Here is a 27964-nt window from a genome sequence, read left to right on the forward strand (position 1 = left end):
CTACAGAGCTGCACTTGCAGATGAAAATGCTAGGATAAGAACCTTTCCTGTGTGGAAAGAGGTGGCTGCTGTAGGTGTGAGAAGTAGTTGCCCTTCTGATGGGGGATGGGCACCAAGCAGGCGAGAACCAAGGAGGAGAAGGAGGTTTTCACTGGTGTATGATTATATTTTGTGTCTTGGAACCATGGGAGTGTAGTATACACTAAAAAATAAGTAAAACAGGAGAGGGGGCTGGAGAGATGGCTCAGCAGTTAAGAGCACTGACTAGTCTTCCAGAGGTCCTGAGTTCAATTCCCAGCAACCATACAGTGGCTCACAACCATCTGTAATGGGATCCCATGCCCTCATCTGGTGTGTCTGAAAATGGCTACAATATATATATTAAAAATAATAATAAAATAAAACAATAAAATTAAAAAGAAGTATTTATTATGGCTCTTAGAATAAGAACTCTCATTTTGTTTTTTTACATTATCCTGGTGGCCTGTGGGCTCCTCAAGCACGTGGAAGCCATGGCCATGCCTAGTGTCTGGAATGTGATTTCCGGTGTCCAAGGCTGTGGTGGGAAGACCAGTCTTGGGATTTCTTATTGGTAGAAGCAACTTCCAAAGGTTCTGAGGTTTGGGTCCCTCAGCTCCACAGCAGCTTCTAGAAAGGAGGGCTCCAGCGAGGGTCTAGTAGGGAGGCATCAGCTGTTCCCGACTCAGGAAGGAAGAGCGGTGGTAACGATCTCGGGTGGCGAAGTCTGCATTGTCCTGGGTAAGCTGAGTCATTGCCATGTCAACCTTGGCTGGGGACGGTGCCAAGATGATTTGCTCCCGGGTGGATCTCAGGCTCCTTCAGGGAGAGACAGACATAGGATGGAGAGAAGGGAAAAAGAGGTGGAGGTGAATTGTGGAAGCCAGTCCGCCCCAGAATGAGATGCTGTGCAAACGGCAGCTGTACTAACACTTACGATGCCTTTAACTATTTAAAACACATTGGGAACTACAACAGTCTGTGAACTTGAAGTAGGAGATACAGTATCAAGTGAAGTCAAGAGGGCAATGTTTACCATTTGTAAGTGGAACACTATAAAACCTTCTAATAAGGGATGACCACACTAAAGACAGTTCTGTGAGAGCCCTGTAACTTTTCTTTGTTCTCTTGTCGAATGAGAGAATGGAGAGACAAAGCTACAGACCGGAGAGGAGTGGAAAGAGAAACTGCTTGGGTTCATTAGAAAGAAAGTTGAGGTGTTACACAGGCTGCTGCAGGGAGAACGGATATCAGTGGTATCCCCAGAACCAACCCTGCACCCTACAAAACCACCCTTCCAGGCAAAACGTGCCTGTGGTTGCAATAGTGGCACGAAGGTTATGGGGGCAACCAAATGCTTTTGGATTGGATTTCAGGCCCGCTCCACAGAAAAGAATTAAGACTTGGTACCATAAACCTGATAAAAAGTGAAGGCTTAGGAGGTTACAAGCCCAGCAAGGAACTCACTACTGTTGTTCTGCTAAAAGACATGTGGTCAAACTGCCTTCTTAACAGTTATTGCTTGCACACACGGATTAGTGCTGCCCTCAACCTTAGCTAGAGAAGCTTCTCTCTGTAGTGGGCAGCAGTTAATACAGAGACAAAACTGGTCAAAATGCTGAGATTAAGCATCTACTGAGCATTCAGTCCCAAACGACACATCCACATCCATCCCTGTCACCAAGGCCGGAGGAACAGAAAGAAGAGGAGCAGAAAGAAGGAGCAGAGAACAGGGAGGGCTGTGAAATGCTGTCCTTTGGACACAGAATGGCCACTGCTCCTAGCTCATGAGATCATCTCTCCTGATCAACGGGAGCAATTAAGATTCAGACAGGAAGCAGTAATTGGACTCAGTGTTATTGCACAAAAAGAAGACATGAAACAGAAAGGGGGTGTGTTGCAGATGCCGGGGACATGGTACACATGATTGAGACGCATCGCTTAGTGATAATTATGAAATTCTCAAATAAAAGATATCCTATGGAAGAAAGGAAGGAAAAAAGGAAGGAAAGAAAGAAGGAAGGAAGGAAGGAAGGAAGGAAGGAAGGAAGGAAGTTAGTTGAGTGAACAGTTGTTTCTAGGGTACCAAGGTTACTCAGCAAGCAGCTAAGAGGTAAAGTGCTCATGCTTTGGGTTCCAAAGTAGTAAAGACCAAGAGAAGCCCAGATTTGGAGTCTACTGGTACAATCTCTACACGTACATCCTGCTGGACACACGAGTGAAGACCGTGTTCCACACTGTGCCAGAGGAAGGTGTTAGCAGCTGCAGAAGGCAGAGCTGCTCTTAGCTATGTCCCTCTTCAGTTCGTGGCCTCAGGATGCCTCTGTCTCCACAGGCCTCTGTTGTCTCGCCCCTCCATGGCGGGTCCACAGCTTGTTAGTCCTTGAGTTCCCACAGAGGTACAGATTCTAGCTGAACATCTTCCCCCCAAAAGAATCAGCTACTTCACTCAGAATGGTGTTCAAGCACTCAAAATCAGGAATGTTAAACAAGATCTAAAGAATGATGCAAACAGAGAGGCCTGAGGCCGCACGTCTGTAGAACTGAAGCAGCAGCAGCTTCAGCGGACCCTGCCAAGTGTCAGGTCGCATGAATCTAAATTAGTTGGGTTCAAAGTTCCTGAAAACTGAATTTGCCTCTAGAAGGGTAGGACCTGCCAAACAGAGGTGGCCAAAACAAACAAACAACCCACACAAAACACAACATAACAAACAAACAAAAACAGCAAAACAAAACAGGAAAACCCACACATCCTTCCGGATTTAGGGAACTCAGCTTCCTAGAATTGCTGCAGAACCCTCGTCTGGACGGTTGCTAGGGCTCCAGGTTAACCTCACAGAGTAACCGTGATGTACGGACATAATAGAGAACAGAGCATAGCCAAATCCTTCACCCAAACACACTTAACTGCGACTCGCCTTCGGTTTGGAGGACATTCTTGAAAAAGTCAAAATTACAGAGCAGAAAGCACGGGCTACCAGTTTCTATTTTTAAGCCACTTCTTGGCCCTTCCCTCATCTAAATCATCACAAAACATACCCAGGAGTCGTGGCGTGGCCAACAACTTTGATGCTGACTTGGCCAAGGCTCCACAGTCCACTTCACTAGTCCAGAGCCACGCACTGAGCAAGGAGTTGTGTGGTTGGACTAACTTCTGTCCAACCGAAGGGCTGCCTTTTCCTAGGAGCACCCTCCTAATACAGTGGCCTGCAGTGACCTTGGAGATGACATTCCAGTAATTCAGAGTACAGCTAAAGGAACCATGGTGAACTCTGTGGCCATTTCTTAGGCTTTCAAGCCAGAAATGACTAAATATATTCTCGTAAATCAAATTATGCTGAATATCCCCACCCACACATTTGAAACTCAAAGTTTTGTAGGCAGCTTCTATGCCAAACCTAGAACTTTATCTACGTTCTGTCAGTACTAGGTTGTAGAGGAAAGAAATCTATGTCCATATGCTGTGACTTGAGCCACCCAGCCTCATGCTTCAGACAAGGTGGGAGGCAGAGGCTACCCCTCATCTACCACAGCTCCAAGGACATGTAATGCAGGTGAAAACATTTCCAGGCCATTCCTCCAACTCTTTCACCTCCTCCCTTCGGTTCCATGCCCCTACACCCTTTTCTTCGTCATCCCAAGCACCAAACTCTCACTTCTTGTGTCAACTTGAACAGATTTCCACTATTGGCAAAGAGCTATCTCAAAAAGGATGCTCTAGGGTATGGCCTGGAGAGATGATGGCTCGGTGGGTGAGAGATTGTAGAGGACTGGAGTTCTCTTCCCAGCACCCAAGTTGGGCAGCCGTAACTCCAGCTGCAGAGAACTCTCACAACTCCGGCCTCCTAGGGCACCTACGCTCATGTGCATACACTTCCCTCTCCAACTCACGCAATTTAAAAACCAAAGCATGCAAGGGAGCGCACCTTCCTGAGCTTCATTAGCAACATCCAGGTGTGGGAGGTGCCGGCATTGGCGAGCATAAACTGGACATCTAGAGTTTCAAAATCAAACCATCACAATGCAACCAAATGAACCCCGGAGCTCAGCTTTGGCTTCTGCTGCTACTGAAAAGCGACGGGAGAAGGAAGTTTCCAGAACCCTGAGGTCTTAAAGGATGAGAACGTTCTGGCTTCCTATTAGAGTGGGAAGGAGTCACAGGGAAGAGGTCACGGGAGCGTTGCCTTCTCTCTCTCTCTCTCTCTCTCTCTCTCTCTCTCTCTCTCTCTCTCTGCATATGTGTGTGTGTGTGTGTGTGTGCGTGCATGCATGCGTGCGTGTGCAGTCATAACAGCGCCTCGTGGCCTTTCATTTATGGTCATACTTGACTAAAGTGTCCGTCTGCAGTACGGTGACACCAACTATCTCTGGCCTGAGATGAGAAGCAGGAGATCCAGCTTCACAGTCCCTTGAGCTTTGATCTTGGGTGTGATTAAGTACTGGTGGGAATGTGTTCTTTTGACTGTAAACTCACTCCGGTGACCTGTTAGTAGTCAGATTCTAGATGAAGGCGTGGCTCATGAGGACAGAGGACATGAAGGGAAGGGGATATGAGCCTGTAGGAGTCTCTGATGAGCTGAAGCTGGGAAAGAGGTGTGGTAGAAGGAGACGGCCACGTGCAGGGTACTGAGTGTGGACGACAGTGACGGACAAGTGCTGGGTCCTGAGTGTGGTGAAGCAGTGTGGAGCAGGTGCTGGGTACCGAGGGAGGGGACCAGTGAGGAGAAAGCGCCAACCTCATGGATCCTCTCCATTGTCAGGTCCCATACCACAGGCCCAAGTACAGCCAGGAGTGAGACCACGGTCCTCCCAAGCCTCTGGGGCACTCATCCCTCCTTGTACCAGCCCCAGTGGGCACAGACCTGCAGGAGGGGACTAAGAAGGACTTCATCCATTGGAAAAAGCTGAAGTTTGATGCTGATCCTGCGGAGAAGGGACGGGCATGAGTTTTGAGGATTTCACAAAATTAGACATCTTGAACCCCCAGCTTCACCGGGGGCTTGCACACCCCTAAACACACACAGCTTTCATATGCATGTACATACACAGAATGAGCACACTTTTCCACTCAAACCAAACAACATTCCCTGTCTTACAGCCTGACCTGTGCTCACAGACAGTTTCCAAATACTCTTATCTAAACTACAAACATCTTAGGCGAAGACTGCATGGAGCCTACTGTCAGGACAAGAGAAGAGGACTGGCTGACTTTTGTCTTAGGAATGAAAACACGTTTCAAGGCACTCATTCCCCCATTCACATCTGTGTGTGTTAAATGCATGCTGTGAAATCCCTCCACTAAGACCATATACTCTGAAAACAGGGAACAGGGATTTTCATCCCTACAACCTCACAGGGTTTAGTACGGCGTACAAAAATGTCTGAAGTGAGGGGTTCTGTTTGTTTCTGTTACTGCCCAAATAACCTTTGTGTATGGCACAGTGACCTGAGTAAAGTTCAACCTTAAATATACATAAATAGTGAAATAGATATATTTATGTAATAATAATTATATATGGTATAATAATTATATGATATTATATATTTATGGTTATTATATATAGCTATGTTGTATTATATGTTATATTGTATATATTACATATATTTATATATGTGTTTATATGATTGTATATATGTATATATAATATGTGTGTGTATGTATGTATGTATGTATGTATGTATGTATGTATGTATCACTGCATGGAAACATGGCAGCAGGCAGGCAGGGCATCTGGAGCAGCAAGCTGAGAGCTCACACCTTAAACACAGTCAGGAAGCTGAGAAATCGAACTGGGACCAGCATATGGCTTTAAAATCTTGCATGGCCTCAGAAACCTCAAAGCCCATGCCTAGTGACATACTTCTCCCAGCAAGGCTACACCTCCTAACCCTAACCCAAACAGAACCATCAACTGGGATGGAGTATTCAAATGCCCAAGACTGTGAGGGAGGGACCCTTCATTCAAACCACCACAATCTTGGCATGGTAAGGTATATATAATCCACCCACCGAGACAGGTTTTCACTCTAGCCCATGCTAGCCTTGAATTTAATGGCCTTCCTTTCTCTGCATTCCAAACACTTAGCTCAAATTATGTATAACTTTGGAAAAATTAATCAAACTTATTTTTAGAAAATACATTTCTCAGCCAGGCATGGGGGTACACACCTTTAAGGCTAGCACTCAGGAGGCAGAGGGAGGTGGATCTTTGTGAGTTCAAGCCTACAGACTGAGTTTCAGGACAACTAAGGCTACACAGAGAAACCCTGTCTCAAAGAACCAGAAAAAAAAAAAAAGCATCCCTCAATTGCATAAACGGATATAGTTGAAATTGACTTGTCAGATCCTGTTTAATGTATGATCAAAACATCAGCAGTATTTTAAGATGCTTCTGTTAAAATCTTATCTTGGTATCCTGCAGAGCTCCTGCAGTAAAACAGAATAAACAATACCGGTCTACCTTAGTGTATGTAATCTCAGAGAAGAGACTCCTAATATATTCAGATAATCAATATATGCTCTATAAGAAGCTGCAAAATAAGAACAATTAACTGATCTTACTAATGAGATCTCTTAAATTCTAAATTATCTAAATTATTAATTATCTAATTATCTAAATTAACTGGCCTGAAATTTAATTCATACTTTACTGTGATTGGATTTCTGGGAAAATATTTAAATTTCCTAAGGTGAAGCAATCAGTGATATAATCATTATGTTAATTAAAATATATTCTATCAGTAAAATTAAATTATATAGGCCCTCTTCCTAGCATTACTGGTTTCTAAGACATTATTCTTAGTACATTCTTTTCCTTTAGATATATCTAAAATTCATTTCTGTATAAATACATATACTGTAAATCTGAAGAACTTTTCAGTTAGAACTTGATAGTAATTACCTTTTTTCCTTTCGAGATAGGGTCTAACTATGTAGCTCTAGCTGGCCTGGAACTCACTATGTAGACTAGGCTAGCCCTGACCTCACAGCAATCTACTTGTGTCTGTCTCCTGGGTGTTGGGATTGAAGCTATGTACCACCACACCTGGTGATATTAATTGCTTTATTTTAAATTGGAGCATCATACAGTTTTCTGAAAAAGGTCCCAGAAACATAGATAGGACTGGCCCTGAATCCAGAGATCTGCCTGCCTCTCTCTGCTTCCCAAATTTGGGGGTTAAAGGTGTGTGTGTGTGTGTGTGTGTGTGTGTGTGTGTGTGTGTGTGTGTGTGTGTATGTTTGTGTTGCTAGGAACTGAACCCAGGACAGAACCTTAGGCAGACTATGCAAGCACTCTAGTTCTCCAACACATCTTTTAAAAATATTTCATTTTTATTTTTAACAATGTATGTGGGTGCCCTCACATGAGCTCAGGACAGATGAGGACACTGAATCCCTCAGCCTGGAACTGCAGGAGGTTGTGAACCGCCCCGTGCGCTGGAAGATGAGCTCGGGCCCTCTGCAAGCATAGAAGGTGCTTTTCACTACCCAGCCATCGTTCTGGTCCCTCTTCAATGGGTCTTTTAAAAATAGTATTTTTATTAAATATTTAGGCAATGAATTTTGATCATATTCACGTCTCTCAAGTCCTTCCAGATCTACTCACACTTCCAGTTTTATTCTTCCTCAAACCTGTTGAGTCCGACTGTGTTGCCCACTGCTCTTGGGAGTAGGGATGACCTTGGAGTGTGGTCAACCTACTAGAGGTCACAAGATTAAAATAACTGGCTCCCAGGCTGGGTATGGGGGTGTATGCCTTTAATCCCCAAACTTGGGAGGCTGAGGCAGGTGGATCTCAGTGGATTCAAGGCCAGTCCTGTCTACGTACTGTAAGTTCTAGGTCTTCCTGCCTCTGCTTGGAAAAGATCCTGAGCCCTGAAGTAAGGAGTTGGGTATGTATGTCCCATTTGTGGGTAATTACTCTACAGTCTCTTATGTTAACTGGGTCTCTGATAACTGCCAGCTAGTTCAAGAAAAAGTTTCCCTAATGAGGGCTGAGAGGATCTATGGGTGTGGCAATAGGTCATTAGGAGTTGTTTTAATGCTATGTCTATTCAGCAGTGTTAGCTCTCCCCTGGGGCCTCTCCCTAACCATCTATCCACAGGTTCTTGGTCCCATTACAGTTCCACAAGCTGCTTCCACTTCATGGAGTGGACTTTAGATCAACGAGAAAGTGGTTATTCACTCTCATGACATTTGTACCATTATTTCCCTAATGGGCATATCCTGCTGGATTAGTTAATACTGTAGCTTATAGGGTTTGCAGCTGGGTGGAGGTAATGGTTACTTTTTTCTTCCAGTAGCACACGAACACCTTCCAGCACCATGAAAGCTAGCAGGTTATTCTAGAAGGTAACAAAGAACAGTGGAAATCACCTATAATGTTTGAGGGTCTATGGGACCTTACTGGCCAATGGTTCAAAAGGAGGTAATCCATTCTGGTACTGGGGTTACTATTTGCTGGCATGTGGTACCTTGTTGGAATATTATCCCATCATATTCTGTTTTAAACTGTTTTATATGTCTATGTGTATATTTTATGAAGCCTTTACAATAGTTAGAATTTTTTAAAGTGTTATTCTTCCCCATAATCCTTCACCCACCCTGCCCTCCCATCTCCTGTTTCATTTAACCCTTCCTGTTCCCCTATTCTCTTTTCCTCCTTTATATCACTCTATTCTATGTCACCTTTCTTAAAAGCACACCCACAATGGCCCCTTACTACTTTCCTAATCTCCACGGGTACTTCAAATGAATCCCACGAATCTAGAGTCCAAGCTAACATCTCTATATAAGAGAAAACATGTAACGTTTGTCTTTCTTGGTCTGGGTTACCTCACAATGGCTCCAGTTCTATTCATTTACCTGTGCAGTCCATAGTTTCATCTTTAACGGCTGTCTAATATTCCACTGTGTGAATGTACAATAGCCAGGAAATAGAAACAGCCTGGATGTCCAGCAACCGATGAATGAGTAATGAAAACAGTACATTTACACAATGGAGTCTTATACAGCTGTTAATATATCTTTTGAATTGTTTTATTGTTGAGAGGAAATATAAATTATGTGCCCTGGCTTCCAGTCACTAATGGGAAGCCACACAGAGGAGTTGGGAAGGAAGTGTCAGGGGTCCACAGGCCAGTGATGTGGCCGTACCAGGGCTCCCAAACTCCTGGCTTCTAGTCGCTGCTAGAGTCTGGAAGGAAACATCCAGGTGCAGTTGGGTCGTGTGGAGTTGGGAACAGAGTTGGGGGGCTGCTAGCTGAGGATGAGGAACCCAGGTCGGGGAAATGGGAACTTCAACTTAGCTCACTGGAGATTATCCTTAGTTTGGCAGTGGGTGTCTGGGAGCACAGAGGGGCCTTCTGTGGAAGGCTCAGACAGCCCCCCTATGTAGTCAGAAGGGCTTCTCCATGCTCCCCTCAGTGGTTCTTGATGAAAGAGCTTGGCTCCAAACTGTTTACTGGTTGTTCATCGAAGAAAATGTGTGCATACCACCTCCTCAGGGAGGACCAGAGATTAAATACCTTTTACAGGAAAGAATGTCCAGGAGGGGAAGCTTATTGGCTAAACCCTCAGGGCTTCTAAGTACCTCGTTAACATGTGGAACGCTGTTCTGGGCTACTTGACTAACATGGGGAACATGGTCATGTAAAGTAACTAACATAGTTGGTGTTCATTTCTTTCTTGTTTTGTATCTATTTGATTTTCATTATGATATTTATTATGTCCTTGTCCCATTACCACCCTTACCACCACTGCTACTTTGGGTTTAATTTTCCTCTCCTCCTCCTCTTTTCTTTTTTTCTAATTTTTTAGTTCAAAGCTGAGGTCTGAGATCAATATTTTGAAAACTCTCTTCTTTGATGATGTTATCTATACCTTACAATTTTGATATTCTGCATATTTGGTTTCAGTTGTTTTCATCTTTGAAACCTGCTAGTTTCTATAGCTTACTCACTGCTCTTAGTTATTTAACACTCTTTAGCATCTAAATATTAGAGGATTTTCCTAGTATCTTCCTGTTATTTATTTCTGATTATTTCCGCCTTCAGAGAAATATTTTATTCAATTGAGCTGAATGCTTTTAAATTTACAGAAACATTTATATCCTGTTATATCCTCGTGTTTCCTGATACTGAAAAGAATGTGAATTCGATAACGATTAGGGCAAGCCAGTTGACAGTACTGCTCAAGTCTTCTATGGCCTTGCTAATCTTATTTCTACATGTGTCAAATACTGGGAGGCAGATGCTGAAATCTATGTGGTATGACCTTTTCTATTCTTTTCTTCATTCTATAAGATTCTGCATTCATGTACTCATAAGCTCTGGTTGTTTCATTTTGTTGTTTTTGTTGTTGCTTTGTTCTGTTTTGTTTTGGTTGGTTGGCTGGTTTTCTGAGACAGGGTTTCTCTATGTAGCCCTGGCTGCCCTGGAACTCACTCTGTAGACCAGACTGGTCTCAAACTCACAGAGATCTGCCTGCCTCTGCCTCCTGAGATTAAAAGCTTGTGCCACAAATACCTGGTTAAAGTTCTGTTTTTAAGGGCATGGAAAGTTAAGGTTTATTATATTTTCTTCATGAGTTTCTCCCCTCATCTTTATCAAGTGACCCACTTGATCATTGGCAACAGCTTTCCTCTGAAGCCTACCTTGATATTAATGAAGCTACTCTAGTGGTTATATTTTGATTGGAGGTAGCCTGGTATATATTTTCAAATCTTTTTTATTTGTAACCTATTTGCTTTTTTTTTCTTTTTCTTTTTCTTTTTTTCGGAGCTGGGGACCGAACCCAGGGCCTTGTGCTTCCTAGGCAAGCGCTCTACCACTGAGCTACATCCCCAGCCCCTGCTTTTTAAATCTAAAACAGATTTCTTTAGCTGTGGATGTAGTTCAAGGGCAAAGCATTTTCATAGTGTACACAGGCCCTGGGTTTGATCTCCAGAACTGCAAAAATAAATTCATCAATTAAAAGAAGTTTCTTGTAGGCAACATAGAGTTGGGCCACACTTTCTTATTTAGTTGTCATTTAATTAGGGATGTTAAGACTGTGATGATCAATATAGATGGGCTTCTGTAGATCACTGTTGTTCTTGGTGTAGCTCAGGCTGGCCTGGAACCTGCTTTCTTTGCATTTTTGATGCCCATGACATCACATGTCATGTCTTTATTATTATCAATAAATAATCCTTATTATACTTATTTTTACTCTTTTCTGTCTTTATATGCTTTAAATTTTTAGAATTATATTTATTTTTTTATTTTTCCATGTATATACACACACAGACACAGACACAGACACAGACACAGACACACACACACACACACACACACACACACACACACACACACCTGCTACAGTACTTGTGTGGAGGTCAAAGGATAACTTTGACCTTAAAGGAGTTAGTTTCACCTTTCTACCATGTAAGACATGAGGATCAAACTCAGATTTTCAGACTTTACAGCAAGTCCCTTTACACAGTGGGCCACGTCTCCAACTCTTTTCTTTTCCTATTCAAATTTTTAACCTCTGTTGACTTATTAGGTATAACCCATCACTATATTATCAAGTGTTTGGCTCTGGGTTTATATTATACATCTTAAACTTAACCCACTCACTCTATCTTCAAATAATATGATAGCATTCACTCATAGCACAGGAAGTATATAATATTATGCTACATCAGTATACTTTATTTCAACATATTATTTTATCATTCTTGGCTCTTGCTCCTGCCATCCATTTTAGTTCTATAGGTCTTAGAAATCTCAAATTAATTGCTAGTATATTTTATTTACAAGTTGTGTCTAGGTCATATTTCAAAGTTCTTCTGTGAAAGCTAGAAAAAATAATGGAAATGGTAGCACAATGACTCAGCCACTTACCGAGGTAAAGGCCTGGACTGGCCTGGCCAATGTAGAGGTACACAAGGGCAGCAACACCCATGCTAGCTAGGGTATAGAGCCACTGGATCACAAACATGATGAGCAGGGATGCAAGAGCCTACAGACATGGATAGGAAGAGTAAGTGGCCTAATGGTGGTGAGAGAAACAGGAGGCTAGAACCTCAGGAGACAGTGGTCTCTTATCAGCTTCTGGGCTCTGTGAAATCTGAATAATTAAAGTTTACTTATAACACAATCTTACTGTGGTAGTGTACTTTGTTTGTTGTCAACTTGTACTAGGGTCATCTGTGACTAGAGAACCCTCTAGGCATTTTTAAAAAAAAATTATTGTTGATTGGTGTGGAAGGGCCCAGCCCACTGCAGGTAGTACCCATCACTGGGCTGGTGATCCTGGGTTGTATAAGAAAGCAGGCTGGGCAAGCCATGGGGAACAAACTAGTAAGCAGTATCTCTCCATGGCCTCTACATCAAGCACTGCATCCAGGGTCTTGCCTTGAGTTTCTGCCCTGACTTCTTTTTAAGGTGGACTATACCTTGTATGATGAAATAAAGCCCCTCTTTCCCAAATTGCATTTGGTCATAGTGTTTATCACAGCCATAGAAAGCAAACTAAGGTGGTTCATGTCGGATATTAACTTGAAAGGATCTGGAACTGCCCAGGAGGCAAGCCTATAGGCATGCCTGTGAGGAATTTACTTAGATTAGGGTAGCCCCTGGGCATGACTGTGAAAGATTATTTTGATTAGGCTTACTGAGGTGTTAAGACCCAGTGTAAAGGAAGGTAACACCATTTCTGGGCTTGAGTCCTAGACTGCATGAAAAGGAAGAAGCCAGTTGAGCACAGGTATTCTTCATCTTCTGATTTCAGATTGTGAAAACAATGTGACTGCCTACTTCAAGGTCCTGCTGCAAGGATTACCTGTCATGATGGATTCTACCCTCAAGCAATGAGCCAAATAAGCCCCTTTCCTCTTAAGTTGCTTTTGTTAAGAGTAACAAGAAACCGATTACAGAAAATTAGTACCAGAAGTAGGGTTGTTGCTGTGATGAACCTGACCACACAGATCTTAGTATTTTGGAATTGGTTTCATAGGTAGAATGTAGAAGCATTTGGAACTTTGTGATAGTAAAGCCTTTGGATACACCAAGTAAAGAGTAGTGGGCCATCCTGGTAGGAGCTCAGAAGATAAGAATGCCAATAGAAATACAGACAGTGGAGACCTAGCTCCTGATATTTCTGAAGGCTACAAGGACTCTGTCAAAACTAGTGTGGAGAGCATTCATGTGACATTTTAGCCAACACTGTGGCTTCATTTTGCCCATGCCCTAAGGATGTAAGTGAAGTTTGAATTTAAAGACAATAAATTAATTTGTTTGGTACAGGAATTTTAAGACACAAAACATTCAAGCTATTCAGGTGCACAGTGAAAAAGTAGAAAGAGTTGAGCATAAAGGTAGAAATAAAGTTTGTGTGTCAAGAACAGGTTGAGCTACAAGCCCAAGACACATGCTGAAAAAGAGGCTATAACTATTAAAGAGAAGCATTTTTGGTTTGTAATGGGACAAGAGGAAATACCTCCTCAGGACAAGACCATACCTATCACAGGCTCCATTTTATGACAACACAAATTTATTTGGAAGAAGAGAGCCTAAATTAAAATAGAGACTGCCACTGAAGCAGGTTCCCCATTCTCAAAAGCACCTGCCTAGAGACTTGGTTTCCCGGGATTAGCACAGAAAAGCTGATACAACTATGGTTCAAGGAGGCCAGGCTGCATGCCAAGTGGGCAGCAGAATTTGGCAGCACCATCCACATGGTACTGGTTCCATATGCATGAAAGATGCAAGACTGGGGGTGGGGGTGGGGTACTGAACCACAGTTCCAGGGAGAAGTTGGAACCTGTCAGTGTGTTGCAAGGTTGGAGCCCCTATACGGAGGCCTTTCGAGGCCATAGTGTGAAACTGTGAGGAAAGGCCGAAGCTACAAGGAAGGGTCCACTTATTGGAGATGGCCAGAACCACGAGATATTTGCTGAGGAGGCATAGGGTACAGCAGGCCTGAGAAAAAGTTTCCACAGGCAGAGGAGCTATCTGGGTGGAACTATCCAAGCCCTTTTGAGCCCATATGATTCCATAGCCCCAAGATGGCAAACATAAACTTGCAGGATTTGGTATTTGCTATGCTGGGTTGTGTCCTTGTTTTGTTCTGATCATTCTATCCTATGACCCCATTCCCTCCTTTTTAAATGAGAATACTTATTCTGTGCCATTTCATATTAGAAGTATATACTTCGTTTTAATTTTGTACAAGTTCAGGGTTAAGACTTTGACATTGGACTTTAAACATTGTTGAAACTGTGAAAGAATATAGGGCCTGGCTGGAGAGGTGGCTCAGTGACTAAGAGCACTGACTGCTCTTCCAGAGGTCCTTAGTTCAATTCCCAGCACCCACATGGTGGCTCACAACCATCTGTAATGGGATCCAATGCTTTCATTTAGTTTGCCTGAAGACAGCTACAGTGTACTCATATCCATAAAGTAAATAAATAATTATTAAAAAAAGAATGGAGGGCCTTTGGTGTGAACTAAATACATGCTACATTATGAAATGACCACAAGAATGAGAGGACAAGGGGGGAAAGTTATGGCTTTAAAGTTAATGGTTTGGTTGTTAGACTAAAAAGGGTTGGAATTGTGCTGGTTAGTGTCAATTGTCAATTTTACAATCAGGATCTAGAACCCTGATTCTGGATGTTGCAACTATATACTGTCTTAGTTACTCTTTCCTGTTGCTGTGATAAACTATTCTGACAAAAGCAGCTTAAGGAAGAAAGAGTTTATTCTGCTTCACAGTTAGAGGCTCATGGTCATAGTCCATCATGGTGAGGAGTCACAACAGTGGGAGCCAGTTCCATTATACCCATAGTCTAGAGCAGAGAGTGAAGAATGCTTGTACAGCTCACTTTCTCCTTTTTATCCAGTCCAGGATTCCAGCCTAAGCAATGGTGCCACCCACAGTGGGCAGTTCTTCCCACCTCAGTTGATCAAGATAAACCCCACAGATATGCCCAAAAGTCTCTTTCCTAATCCATTTGAGGAGACATCTTGACATTTGAGATTAACTATCACATTATTTTAGTGCCCCACTCCTCCCTACAATCAACAAATTATCATGAAATCAGCAACCCCGAGGTTATCAGATATGATTACTTAAATTGCAGATAATTGATTAAAATGGGTGGTTCATTAAATGTAAATCTTGTCATGGCAGTCTCACCTTAATTCCAATAAAGCAAGCAATTTAATCATGTCGATGGTAATCAATACTTTCCTTCCCCCAAATCACACATGCATACCTCTTCCCCTGAGTTCTGTGGGACACGGAGATCAAGATAAAATTACTCACCCCTAACAGGGAGACCCAGGGGTTACACATGCAAACATAGAAAGCACTTGGTCTCCTCTGGACCTGCTGTTCCTGAAGTCTGCATTTCAGAAAGAAATCTAAAGAGAGAGAGAGAGAGAGAGAGAGAGAGAGAGAGAGAGAGAGAGAGAGAGAGAGAGTTAGCCACATCCTTCATTAGCAACTTACTACCAACCCCTCTCTATTTTTTTTAATATTTTATTTATTTATTATATATGAGTACATTGTAGCTGTCTTCAGACACACCAGAAGAGGGCATCAGATCTCATTACAGATGGTTGTGAGCCACCATGTGGTTGCTGGGATTTGAACTCAGGACCTTAGGAAGAGTAGTTGGTGCTCTTAACCACTGAGCCATCTCTCCAGCCCGCCCTCTCTATTTTTATAAGCAAATACCTACACACTCATGTCCCCTGATTTTGTGAATCAGCCTAGAGCTAGCTCGAGTTACTTGCTCACAGAGAAAAAGAATGAAGGACTTATGGCCCCACACCAGCACAATCCTGAAAAGAATAGGAAGAAAGGCCAGAATAGAAGTGAAAGCCTCCGCAGTCTGCTGCACATTTGTCTGTATCTGCTGTCCGGGGGAACCCCAAGTTTGGATGTTCCCTCTCTTTCAGATGGAGAGGATCAGAAGAGGGGAGCTGGAGATCTGGTGTTTGGGTCCTGGTGTGGCCACTGGAACTGATGAGCCAGGCTGCCTTCTGTCTCACAACAGGATAGTTTTCGCCACCATCTAGCTTCTGGTGATTTAAACTGACTTGGTCTGGTTTCAGATATAGAGCAGAAGCTGGCAAAGGGATCTGAGTACTAATACAAACATGTTCCACCTCCTTCACCATGGGTTTCAGGGACACTGGAGCCTCTCAGAGTTGCATGTTTTATTTAGCTCTGCCTTCTCAGTTTACATGATTCCAGACACACTCAATTTAACCATGAAAATACATATAGATTGTTTAACAATGTGGTCTCCTCCCCAAGAGCACGGTGAGTCAAACAACTGAGAAGGCTGGGCTCTGCTATGTGCTTGTGCCTTGACACTGAACTTCCATAGCTAGTCGCTCCTTCAACTCTTTACTTTCCAGTATCAAATTCCTTCTTCAGCCAAAGTACCTTGAATGTACCAGTTCCTCTCTCAGACCTTCTTCATCCAAGTCCTGGTCCTGTCTCACCTATTTTCCTCTTTCCTTGGGCTGCTTCTGATGGGTTGGTCGTCTTTGGAATCCTCCTGGGATCTACTTCGCAGAGATCCCTTATCTCTCTGCTTACCTGTCAGCCACTATTCAGGTCTTAGCCTATATCACTGCCTCACAAAAGTTCATCCCTACCACACAAACCTAACCCCTCATACTAGCTATGTTTCCTTTGTCCCATCTCCTTTCTTTCATGGAATTTACTATCACATGCATCTATGTTCTTATATACTCACATATGTGTTTCTATGCACCTGGTGTACATGCATCTACAGGATCCATATTGGTCTTGAGGCAATCGCTTTGCATTTCAGTGCAAGTATGAGCTTTTCTCTGGGCCCTGTGCCTTTTAGAACTAGTCCCCCTGTACAGCAGTTCTAGTAGAGTCTGTAATAGCAATGCTTAAGAAGGTTAAGGCCCAAGGATCACAAATTCTAGGCCAGCCTTGGTTACCCAAAGAGACTTTGTCTTAAAATAAAAAAAAAAAAAACCAAACTAAATCGAAGCAGAGGTTGCCCCTCTGAAGCATATCAATCACATTACTTCACACCCAGACTAGTAGGGTTGAACATAAGAGGCCACCACACACTCATGCACTAGGGACATACTTGCCTGCTGATGGATTTTCAGGGAAAGCAGCTGGATCATGAGAGCCATGATGTCATAAGTGGATTAACCATTGATGCTTTTATAACTTGATAACATTATTAGGAGGTGAGAGAAGCATTAGAACGGTGCCTTGGTTGGAGGAAGGAGGTAACTCGGGTGGGAATGTGCATCTTATGTTGTTCCCTATTTCTTCTTGTCTTTCTCTCACTGCTCACTATCCTTAGGAGATGAGTAGCCTAAACTTCATGTGCCTGCCACTGTGACGTTCTGCAACACCGCGGGGCCAGAAGCAGCAATGATAGAGAAAGACACTGTAGAGACACTACTAGAAACTCTTCTCTTTAACTCACTTTCCTTGGGGATTAGTTAACAGCAACAGAAAGTCTGACACTTGGCCCTTTATCTTTGTAACTTTTACCATCTTCCTGGTTCTCTATCTCTTACCCTTCTCTGAGTAAAGATGTCAGCTTGCAACTAGCCATCTTCCTCTGTCAGCACTCCACCATGGTAGAGTCTTGGTAACTTTTATATAAATCACACTCAACACTCCTCTCAGTTCCTTGAAAGCGTCACTCCAGCAATCTTTTCTTCTTCCGCTCACTTCAATTTCTCCTCCCTTAGCCACACTTGAGGGTCAAGTCTTCTTTTATTGTCTATTGTAATGCTAAGTGTGGGTCCCAAGACCTCAAATCTGCAACCCTGCCCCCAACTTAATTCCGATTGGTAAATAAAGATGCCAAGAGCCAATAGCTAGGCAGAAGAGACATAGGTGGGATTGAGGCTTCTTAGGCTTGCTGGAGGGAAGGAGCAGAAAGAAGCCACCAAGGAGAAGAATAATGTACAGGAGGGAGAGTCACCATGGGCTAAGAACCAAGAGAACGTGCCCAGAGGGCTGCCCAATTGGGTTAAGAGCAGCCCAAATGGAAAACAGAAAAAAGTAAGTGGTAACCTGGGGTTATCAAAAGTAGATTCTAACTGCACGGAGGGTAGATGTCTCTGTCAGGGTTTCTATTCCTGCACAAACATCATGACCAAGAAGCAAGTTGGGGAGGAAAGGGTTTATTCAGCTTACACTTCCACATTGCTGTTCATCACCAAAGGAAGTCAGGACTGGAACTCACGCAGGTCAGGAGGCAGGAGCTGGTACAGAGGCCACGGAGGGATGTTGCTTACTGGCTTGCTTCCCCTGACGTGCTCAGCTTGCTCTCTTATAGAACCCAAGACTACAGCCCAGGGATGGCTCCACCTACAATCTCTTTGATCACTTGTTGAGAAAATGCCTTACAGCTGGGTCTCATGAAGGCATTTCCACAACTGAGGCTCCATTTCTGTGATAATTCCAGCTTGTGTCAAGTTGACACACAAAACTAGTCAGTACAGTAGACAACTGCCCAGCTATTGTGCTACCTAAGGCATATTAAAAATGGGAAGGCTGTGTGTGTTTCATCTGGGAGCATACGTGGTCTAAGGTGAGGAAGAAGCCCCAGGATGGGATATTAATATTTTTACTACGCCTGAGGATTGTCATCACAGGCAACCTAACACAACAATGTGTGTGTGCGTGTGCATGTGCGTGTGTGTGCGTGTGTGTGTGTGTGTGTGTGTGTGTGTGTGTTTGTACACACACAAGTCTTTTCCTGTTGCTTGTGGGTCAACATGTAGAACTTCTACTCCTCCAGCACCATATCTGCCCTGCACACTGCCATGCTTCCTGCTATTATAATGGACTGAACCTCTGAACCTGTAAGGCAGCCTCAATTAAATGCTGCCCTTTAAAGAGCTGGCTTGGTTATAGTGTCTCTTCACAGCAATAAAACCAAATAAGACAGTCTCTCCAGCCCATTATTTTTTCAATATTTTTCAATTTACTCTTTGTTTTTAAGACAATCTTGCTTAAAGGGTGGCCTCAAACTTGCAGATGTCCTGCCTCAAGTGCTGAGATTAAAGGCGTGTACAACCAGACCTGGCTTCACTAATCTACCCAGGAGATAATTGATTCCACTAAGTACTGTCAAGCTTGCCAATGATCTGAATCTAATTCAAGCCCCATTCATCCTGTTAGACTATATTAGAACTCCTTGAAATGCCTTCTTCTCCAGTGTACCCCACCTTCTTCACCCTTTCTTGACCTCCTTTCTTCTTTCCTCTCCTTCTTCAAAACTACTGGAGCAGCTCCGAGTCCAGTCCTTAGCACCCTTCTTTTTCCCTATGCACCCACTTCTAAGAGAGCTCATCTTGTCCCATGCTTTAAATGCTAGCCATACACTGAGAACTCTAAGTTTGGGTCATCTTTGAACTTAAGTTTCAATATCTAATTGCCTAGTCAACACTTCCCCTGGGTAGGCTGCTAAGCATCTCAAATTTAACATGGCTACAAACGAAATCTACTCTTCCCAAATCTTCTTTGAAGACTGAGTGAATGATGTAATTTCTGCAAGCAGCTAATATTCCTGCTGACTTCTGTTCCATCTGTACATCCAGTTGATCCTGAATATGGTCACTTCCTGACACTTCTGTGGCTCCCTTTCTTGTCTAAGATCGTTTCATCTTTCATCTGCTTATTGCAGTGGGTCCTGTGGTGGATATCACAACTACCGTATCACTAAGGGGTTCTTGCAGTTATGTGGCCATATGACTAAGACCTCACCAAGCAAGAGTGGCCATGGGGAGTGTCACGTCTGAGCCAACATCTTTTGGAGTCTGCATGCCTTTTCTGTTTTTTTCTCTGCCTGAGATCTAAATGTGTGGCTCAGCTGTGACATTGGCAAGGTCCAAGGAGACCATGTGTCTTCAGATCTTTGAAGGAGACTAGTTCCCTGAAGAAAACTTCCCACAGACTTGGAATGTTCTTCTTAGATTGTTAATACATGTGAGACCTAACCTTCCATTGTGTGCAAACCACAGGTTTTATTTCATTAGAGCAGTTTAGCCTATTGCCTCCCAATAAGATCTTTTCTGATAAACGTGTGGGAAATGCCATATCTTCCTCCCTGACAGGAATGGTTAGTGTTCTTTATTAACTTGACAGACTCTAAACTCTCTAGGAGACAAGCTTCTAGACATGTTTATCAGGGATTATCAAGGTTAGGTTAATTGACACAGGAAGACCCACCCTAAAATGTTGACATTCTTTGAGCTTAAATACCAGACCACATGAAAATGCAAAAGCTGAGAACCATCCCACTCTCTGCTTCCTGACTCTGAATGGATGTGACTAGCTGCCTCTTCAAGCTCCTGCCTCCATGGTGGACTCTTGAACTGTAAGCCAGAACAAATCCTTTCTCCCCTAAGTTGTTCTTCTGAGGTAGTCTTGCTTCAACAATGTGTCAAATAACTGATACAGACACCAGTCTACATCCCATTATCTGTTTTTTTTTTTACTCTCTGTCATATTTATCATTTACAGTGCAATGTATGTTTCCTAATCATTCATTCCCACCCTCCAAGAACAAAAGGTCCACGACACCAAAACTCCTCCTGTATCTGTCAAGCATGTTCTTCCAGCACTGAAAATGCTCCCTAGAATGAGACACCCCATACATGTGGTTGAACAAATAAGCCATTCACCTGTCAAAGACATCTTCATGGTCTCGAAATCCATTTGATTTCATCGTGTGTTTACAATTTGCAATACTCAATGTTCTGCACATCCATATTTGAATGGTAAATAGCCCCCTTTTTTTTAACCTCCAGGCATTTAAGAGTTTGTGGGTAAGAAATACTTAATAAGTCTCCTAACTGTGGATTAAAACAAAAATCTGTCAAACCACTGGTTTCAATGGATGATGGTTCTACTATCTTCTTTCTTTTGAGATAGACTCTAGCTGTAAAGGCCAAGTTGGCCTGGAACTCAGAATCCTCTTGCCTCAGCCCCCTGAGTGCTGGAATTCAGGTATGAGCCCCCATGCCTGGCAGAATTGCTGTAGAAGGAATTCTGTTATGAGTGCTGTGACTTACGATGTGTAATTTTAACTTGTTGATGTATGAGTCATTCTTTTCAATCAAAGGCTTAATGAAATACAGCTGCCTTTTTGGTTTAGAGGAAACACTATTAGCCAAGGATGAATCTGTGCCTTTCTGAGATTTATCAGATGGTAGGCTCTCTTTCCCAACACTTGATCTCGTACAACCTCAATTGCATACTTAGTGCCTGACCCTAGATGGTGCAACTTAGATTTAGCTTCTCGTCAGAGGTGCAGAAGGGATAGGCATTCAGGAGAAACTGCTCTTCGTTTTGGGTCCTTTTGATTATCATGACTCTCTTCATAGTACAGTGTCCTAGAGTTATGCAGCCCCATGATCATGAAGAGGAACAGCGGACATGTAACAGGTCGGTGGCCCTGAGGTAGTGTTCAGGAGGCTGGGTGTGTTCCATGTATTTTCTACCACTTCAGCTTGCTAAGGGATTGCCAGGACACTCTAGAACAAGCCCAAAAGCAGCATCTGTATTGTTCCTAAAGGAAGTATGTGAGCGTGTGTGTGTGTGTGTGTGTGTGTGTGTGTGTGTGTGTAGGGAGTGGAGCTGGGGTAGGGGGTGAGGGTTGGGTTCCAAGTACTTGAGGAAGAGAAGGATGGTTCTTCCCATGGCAGCAATACCAGGGAGTAATAACCAGGAAGGTAGCTATATTTTATCAAGCCTACAGTTGGAAAGCCAGAAGTGAGCAAAGTTGTACAGAGCAATAAACAGCACATATTATTGACTTAAAACCTAGTGGCATGTCTACGACCTTTTATGTTCATGAAATTCATGTACCACGCCAATATTTTAAGCATGAGAAAACTGACCCAATTGTGTACATTTTTTAAGTTACAAATTTAAGAACTTTTATGGGAATTACTTAAAACTCTACTAAACAATCTGAAAATTCATTCCTTCTCTCTCTCCCATCCTCCTTTTTGTGATGCTGGAGATCACATCCAGGGCCTTGTTAGGACAAGCAAGCATTCTATACTAAGATATACCTCTGCACCTCACCCTCTGTATCTTTATCGGAATACATAGACACAGAATCCTAGGTTGAAGGGTCGTATCAGCCTAGGACACCCCAAAACCAAATTCTCAGCACAAAGGAGATTCAAAGGGGAGGGAATAAAAGATGAAGACAAGAGATAGAGGAAAAGGGAGAAGGAGAGGGAAGAAGGGAGGAGGAAGGGGAGCACAAAGGCCTGCTTCTGGATAGAGAGGAGGAAGACATGGCCCATAGGAAAATGGTAGTTTAGAAAGGTAAAAGGGGAAACCCTGTGTTAGGATGAGATGTTTAATTTTGATTGGGCATGTTAACTAGGTGAGCTAAAGGGAGCCTTTGATAGCTGGGCTTCAATACTTTGATAGCTGGACCTTGGTGGTCAGCCCCAGGAGGAGGAAGTGGCCAAATAAGAAAATGGACCTTGGGCTGGAGAGATGGCTCAGCGGTTAAGAGCACTGGCTGCTCTTCCAGAGGTCCTGAGTTCAAGTCCCAGCAACCACATGGTGGCTCACAACCATCTGTAATGGGATCTGCCGCCCTCTTCTGATGTGTCTGAAGTCAGCGACAATGTACCCATGTACATGAAATAAATAAATCTTTAAAAAAAAAGAAAAGAAAGAAAATGGATCTTGGTGGCTAGCTTTGGGAATGTAATCTAATGGTTTTTAAGCAAAGAGCTAGAGAAGAGGAACAAGGCCCACCAGAGCTATGTCTGCCGTGCTTAGGCTGACTGGAGGCCCTTCACTAAGCGGCATGTAGAAACAAAAGATTTGCATTGCACAGAATTGTGTTTAAAATCCACATGACATTTCAATCATATTGATATTACAATTTGCTTAACCACTTTCCAAATGCTGAACATTTCTTTCTAATGTTGTCATCAATACAAGCAGTGTCACCATAACAATGGAGAACACAGTTTTTGGCTTGCTGTTTGGGTTGGGTCATTTTTCTGATACACAATTCCCCAAACAGATTTTCTAAATCAGGTCGATTATATAATTTTCTGATTCTTGTTAAACATTCAAAGGTTGTTCTCCATGATCAGAGAACCAGAGGGACTTTCAGCTATGGTGAAAGGAAGAGAACATGAGTCTTCCTCCTCAAAGTAAGTGTAAAAGTGTGTGTGTGTGTGTGTGTGTGTGTGTGTGTGTGTGTGTGTGTGTTTTAAAAACAACTACCTCAGGACTTCAGAAACGTACCAAATAGGGAAAGTAATTGAAAAGCATTTATTTTTCAAAGCTGCTGGAGTGTAGGTACCAGAAGTATAGTGGAAATGTAGTCTCATATTCTCAGAGACCAAGGGAGAAGGATTGCAAGATCAAAGGCAACATGAGCAGTTTAGTAAGACCCTGTCTCAAAATAAAAGGTGAAAGAAAGGCTGGAGAGATGGCTCAGAGGTTAGGAGCACTGGCTGCTTTTCCAGAGGTCCTGAGTTCAATTCCCAGCAACCACATGGTGGCTCACAACCATCTGTAATGGGATCTGATGCCCTCTTCTGGTGTGTCTGAGGACAGCTACAGTGTACTCACATACATTAAATAAAAGTAAAAGCCATGCCGTGGCTGTTGTTCAGTGGCAGAGTGCTTGCCTGGGATATACAGGGCCCCGAGTTCAAACCCAAGTACCAAAGAAAATAAAAAACCAAACAGAAAACTCCCAGATATGATCAAGATGTAGTGTGTGCACGTATGAAATTATCAAAGGATACATTTAAAAGCAAACAAAAACAATTGCTGGAGCTTAGGGTGAGGACAGTGATCCTGTGAACTTCCTGCCAGCTGCAAGCTTGCAGAGGGAACAAAGGACATGGATGAGGGAGTAAAGTTAACTTTGCACGCTAAATATGATGGGCAGAGTAGAAATAAACGGAGTAATCCGTCACTTCCTCACTTTGCCAGTGTGAGGACGTAGACTTGGCTGGGCCAAACAGTAGCCTAGAAAGTCAATGGTAGGACCTGGGAATGAAAGACACTGCGGGCAACTCCCACGTTTCCCTGGATGACAGTGAAGGCCTGAATGACTTGAAAAATGTAAAAGCCAAGGAAGACTGGAGAGCTGTCCCAATCTGATTATTTTTCCCAATACCACCCCCGCCCCCATAAGTCCATCTGCAATGGCCAAAGTCTATTCACCTTGTAGACACACAGGCTATCTTCTGGGGATAGGGGCAGGCTTCAAAAGGCAAAAATGAAGACTAAAAATATAAAGCCAACTAAAGATATCAGCCCCACACACTGCAGGAGAGCCTCATCTCACAGTTCAACTCCAGATATTTAGACAAACAAAAACTTGTAAGATACATATAACATACAAAAACTTATAAGAGTTTATCAGAACTGAGAACTGCTATAAAATATCATCTACATTGTCTGGTTTTCAACTCAAGATTATAAGGCATGTAAAGAAACAGAAAACTATAAGCCATTCTTACAGAAAGCAGGAGTGAGCCTACACGTTAGATTTAAAACAGACTTCAGAGCACTCCTTGTAAATACAGGCAGAGCACTAAAGGGAAACAGAGGGTCAGTGGCTTAGGGACCCTGATGTCATTGGCCTTAAAAATAGGAGCCATCAATAGGGACACAGTGGAGGAGAGAGAGACAGACTTCCAGCTAAGAAGACAATGATGGGATGAAAGCTTCTAGATGGATTTACCAGAGAACTGAGAACTGAGAACCTAAGACCTCAAAGCCAAATGAGCAGAACGTATACAAAGAAAGAAAGAGTCCCAGTGAGCTGTGGGGTGATGACAGGGACCAAAGACATGGGACAGGGCTTCTAGAGCACTGGAGACAACACTTGAAATAATGGCCAACACGTTCTTGGATTTGATGAAGAACTTAAACCACAAGGTCCAACAAGTTGGGGGTTGGTGGCGCATGCCTTTAATACCAGCACTTGGGAGGCAGAGGCAGGCAGATCTCTGAGTTTGAGGACAACCTGATCTGCAGATCTAGCCAGGATAGTCAAGGCTACACTGAGAGATCCTGTGCTGAAAAAGCAAAAAAAAAAAAAAAAAAAAAAAAAAGCCAAGAATGGATTATCTGATATTACAGTAAATCGTATCTGATCATCAGACCAGTACCTTTTATTTAAGTTATTAATGACTTAATAAACACGCTTTTGTTTAAGACAGCACCTAACTGTGCAGCCCAGGCTACCCTGAAACTCACTATGTAGCCCAGGCTGGCTTCAAACTCCTAAGAATCTTCCACCCTTGGCCTCCCGCTCCTGGGGTTACAGGTGTGGGCCACCACACACAGCTGGGATGACATCTAAAAGGTGTTTTTGGTTGTGTTCATTTAATTAGTACCAGAGCCTAGGTCACAACAGGCCCCCTCAGCAAGTAGCACACACTTTTATACTGTGCGCTTTAACTTTTTTAAAATGTGTGTGCATGTGTGCATGCATTTATGTGTGCCACAAGCAAGTGCCTGAAGACGCACTGGATCCCCTAGAACAAGAGTCGAGGGTGGCTGTGAGCTGCTGTGTGGGTGCTGGGAACCCAGGTCCTCTGCAAGAGCAGTAAGTGCTCTTAACCAGGAGCCTTCTCTCTGGTACATTTGCATTGCGCTTTTAAAGTCAGACAAACCTGTGCTCAAATTCTGACTGCTTGACTTCCTGAAGTGCCCAGCTCCTCCAAGCTCTGGCCTTACCATCCATAAAAGACTGCTACCAAATGCCTGTCTCAGGGCTTAGGGATGGAATGATTCATATTAAAGACCATGGAGTCTCATAGGACACGCTCAACAGGATTACTAATTTTAGGTCCTGGCGGTATATACTTTAAAATAAATCTCTGCTGAATGGATATGAATGAATCTGGGCTCTGGATTTTTCCAATGTAAACTGTGTCTCCTGACCTCTCAGAAGAATCTGGAGTCTGACCTTCCTGTTTTTAAAAGTAATGTGCTTTAGAAGGTACACTTCTATCAGTTGTGTTTGGCAGGGTAATTGTTCCCTTCTGTGATACCGCATTGTATAAACGTTTTTTTATTTCTAGTTAATCAGCGCCTTTTTTGCTTTGATGATGATAGTCAGAAATATCTCTCTTGCCCAGCTGGTATAAATAAAGGCTCCGTGTGTGTGTGTGTGTGTGTGTGTGTGTGTGTGTGTAAGGTATAAAATACAGCCCAAGTTATTTTTGACCCATGCTGTCAAGAATATTTGCTTCTGATTTATACCATTTGACGGCACTTGACTTACTAAAGACTACATTTGTTTAACACTTTAACTCTTCTTGCCTAGTTTACTGATTGGTGTTTCAAGTTTGGGGGCAACAAAACATATTCAACTGCTCGGCCATTTCATTAGGCCTCACCAAATGCCTGCTGCATCCCCCAGACCGGGAGGGGACGTTGTGATGGATATGGAGGTGAAAAGGACCAGTGCATGACCCAGAGAAACATCAAGGCCACAGCAGAGGAAGAAAGGGTCGCTTACTCTCCTTAAGACAAGCAGATGAACGGGCCTGAACCTGACATAAGCAGAACTGTTAGAAATGTCTACACCTGATAAGAGCTTAGGTGCCTCCCAAGAATCAAATGTTTTGGTTCCATACCGGAAGAATTCTCTAAGTCCTCAAAAACAGTGAGCATCTTTTAAAAGCCAGATGGAATAGAAACGTCAGAGTTCTCCAAATAGAGAAAGGAGGAGGAGGAGAAGGAGGAAGTGAGGCAGTCTGAGGGGACAGCGCAGGGTATAGAGAGGAACAGAATGATTTGGGGCTGTGGCTTGGGCTCAGCTGCAATGCTCCGAGCTTGGGGGCTCACAGGAATATGGCCCAGAGGAAGATGAGAGCAGGGCTGAAGAGCTGAGCACATGGTACCACTCTGCACTTTGAGAGAGAGAGAGAGAGAGAGAGAGAGAGAGAGAGAGAGAGACAGAGACAGAGACAGAGACAGAGAGACAGAGAGAGACAGAGAGCTTGGAGACTTGGCAAAAGTCCAACAGCGAATGAGGAGTGACTGAACCAAGGAAAAGGTAGCAAGGAGGGAGACACAGGGAACAGCCAACCAAAGCCCTGGCATTGCTGAGACTGGACTGCTGGATTGTGCCCCTTCATTCATTAAAAATCACAGACTGGCCCACAGATGGCTCAGCAGGTAAGGGCACTTTCTGCTAACCTGAGTTCAGTCCCCAGGACCCACGAGGACCAGCTCTTGCAGGTCGTCCTTTGTCCTCTGCACCAGCGTGTGTACCATGACACATGGATGAATGCACACATGTAAAAGAGAGATAATAGGCAAATGTATAAAAAAAAAAAGTAACTCGAAAACTTACCATGTGTCTATCATGTCAACCCAGAAGACAAAAAGGCATTGAAACAAGTGTAACCCCAGAAACAGAGGACAGAGTGGAGAGGAAAATAAGCCCGAGGAGGAGAAGTAACAGTGAAGACAGCCTATGTGGAACAGGAAAGATGAACTCTGGGCCCCACAGATGGTGCTGATGGGAGCCAGCCATTCCAACTGGAGGACCTCAACAGAGCTCAGGTCAGGAGTGGCACCAGGTCCTACAGGCTGACCAGGGTCAGGGAGCTGGTGACAGGTCTGTCTCCATGTGCTCCATATGCTAAGACTCTCTCCTCTGCCCAGCAAGCTAAGGATGAACTTCTTTTGCAATCCTCTGTCCAAGGTGTTCTTCCTTGAGATAACCTATCCAGGGTGTCTGGGCTCGGCACGGACGAACAACAGAGAAGACCTGAGTCCTACTCAGTAAGACTTGTCAACTCCCTTGTTTCACCCTATATCCAGAATATGAGCTGCCATCTGTGTCTCCCCTCCCTGACATATTATAACCAAAAGGAGTAAAAAGAGACCTAGGGAAAGCCTTCAGC

At 43.4% G+C, this 27964-nt stretch overlaps 1 protein-coding gene and 1 long non-coding RNA gene across 44 annotated transcripts in view; one reads left to right on the forward strand and one right to left on the reverse strand.

Annotated features, from left to right (window-relative positions):
- Positions 1-407: 407 nt before the first annotated feature.
- The window catches only part of Slc12a8 (solute carrier family 12, member 8), a 150639-nt gene continuing 123082 nt past the window's right edge, over positions 408-27964 (reverse strand). For 20 of the 43 annotated variants that reach the window (XM_087575602.1, XM_087575598.1, XM_087575592.1 and 17 more), the window contains 4 exon segments: positions 15336-15433; positions 11909-12026; positions 4881-4941; positions 408-837 (listed from right to left, as the gene is read on the reverse strand). In XM_087575602.1, coding sequence (XP_087431728.1) covers positions 675-837; positions 4881-4941; positions 11909-12026; positions 15336-15433 — 440 coding nt within the window. In that variant the 3' untranslated portion in view covers positions 408-674. 43 annotated transcript variants of the gene reach the window in all.
- Positions 23141-27949, forward strand: LOC148002630 (uncharacterized). The gene is made up of 2 exons (XR_015633513.1): positions 23141-23230; positions 26374-27949. It is a non-coding gene; the product is annotated as an uncharacterized LOC148002630 (long non-coding RNA).

Source organism: Rattus norvegicus, chromosome 11 (genome assembly GCF_021556685.1).
Source record: "Rattus norvegicus strain SHRSP/BbbUtx chromosome 11, alternate assembly SHRSP_T2T, whole genome shotgun sequence".
Taxonomy (NCBI): Eukaryota; Metazoa; Chordata; class Mammalia; order Rodentia; family Muridae; genus Rattus; species Rattus norvegicus.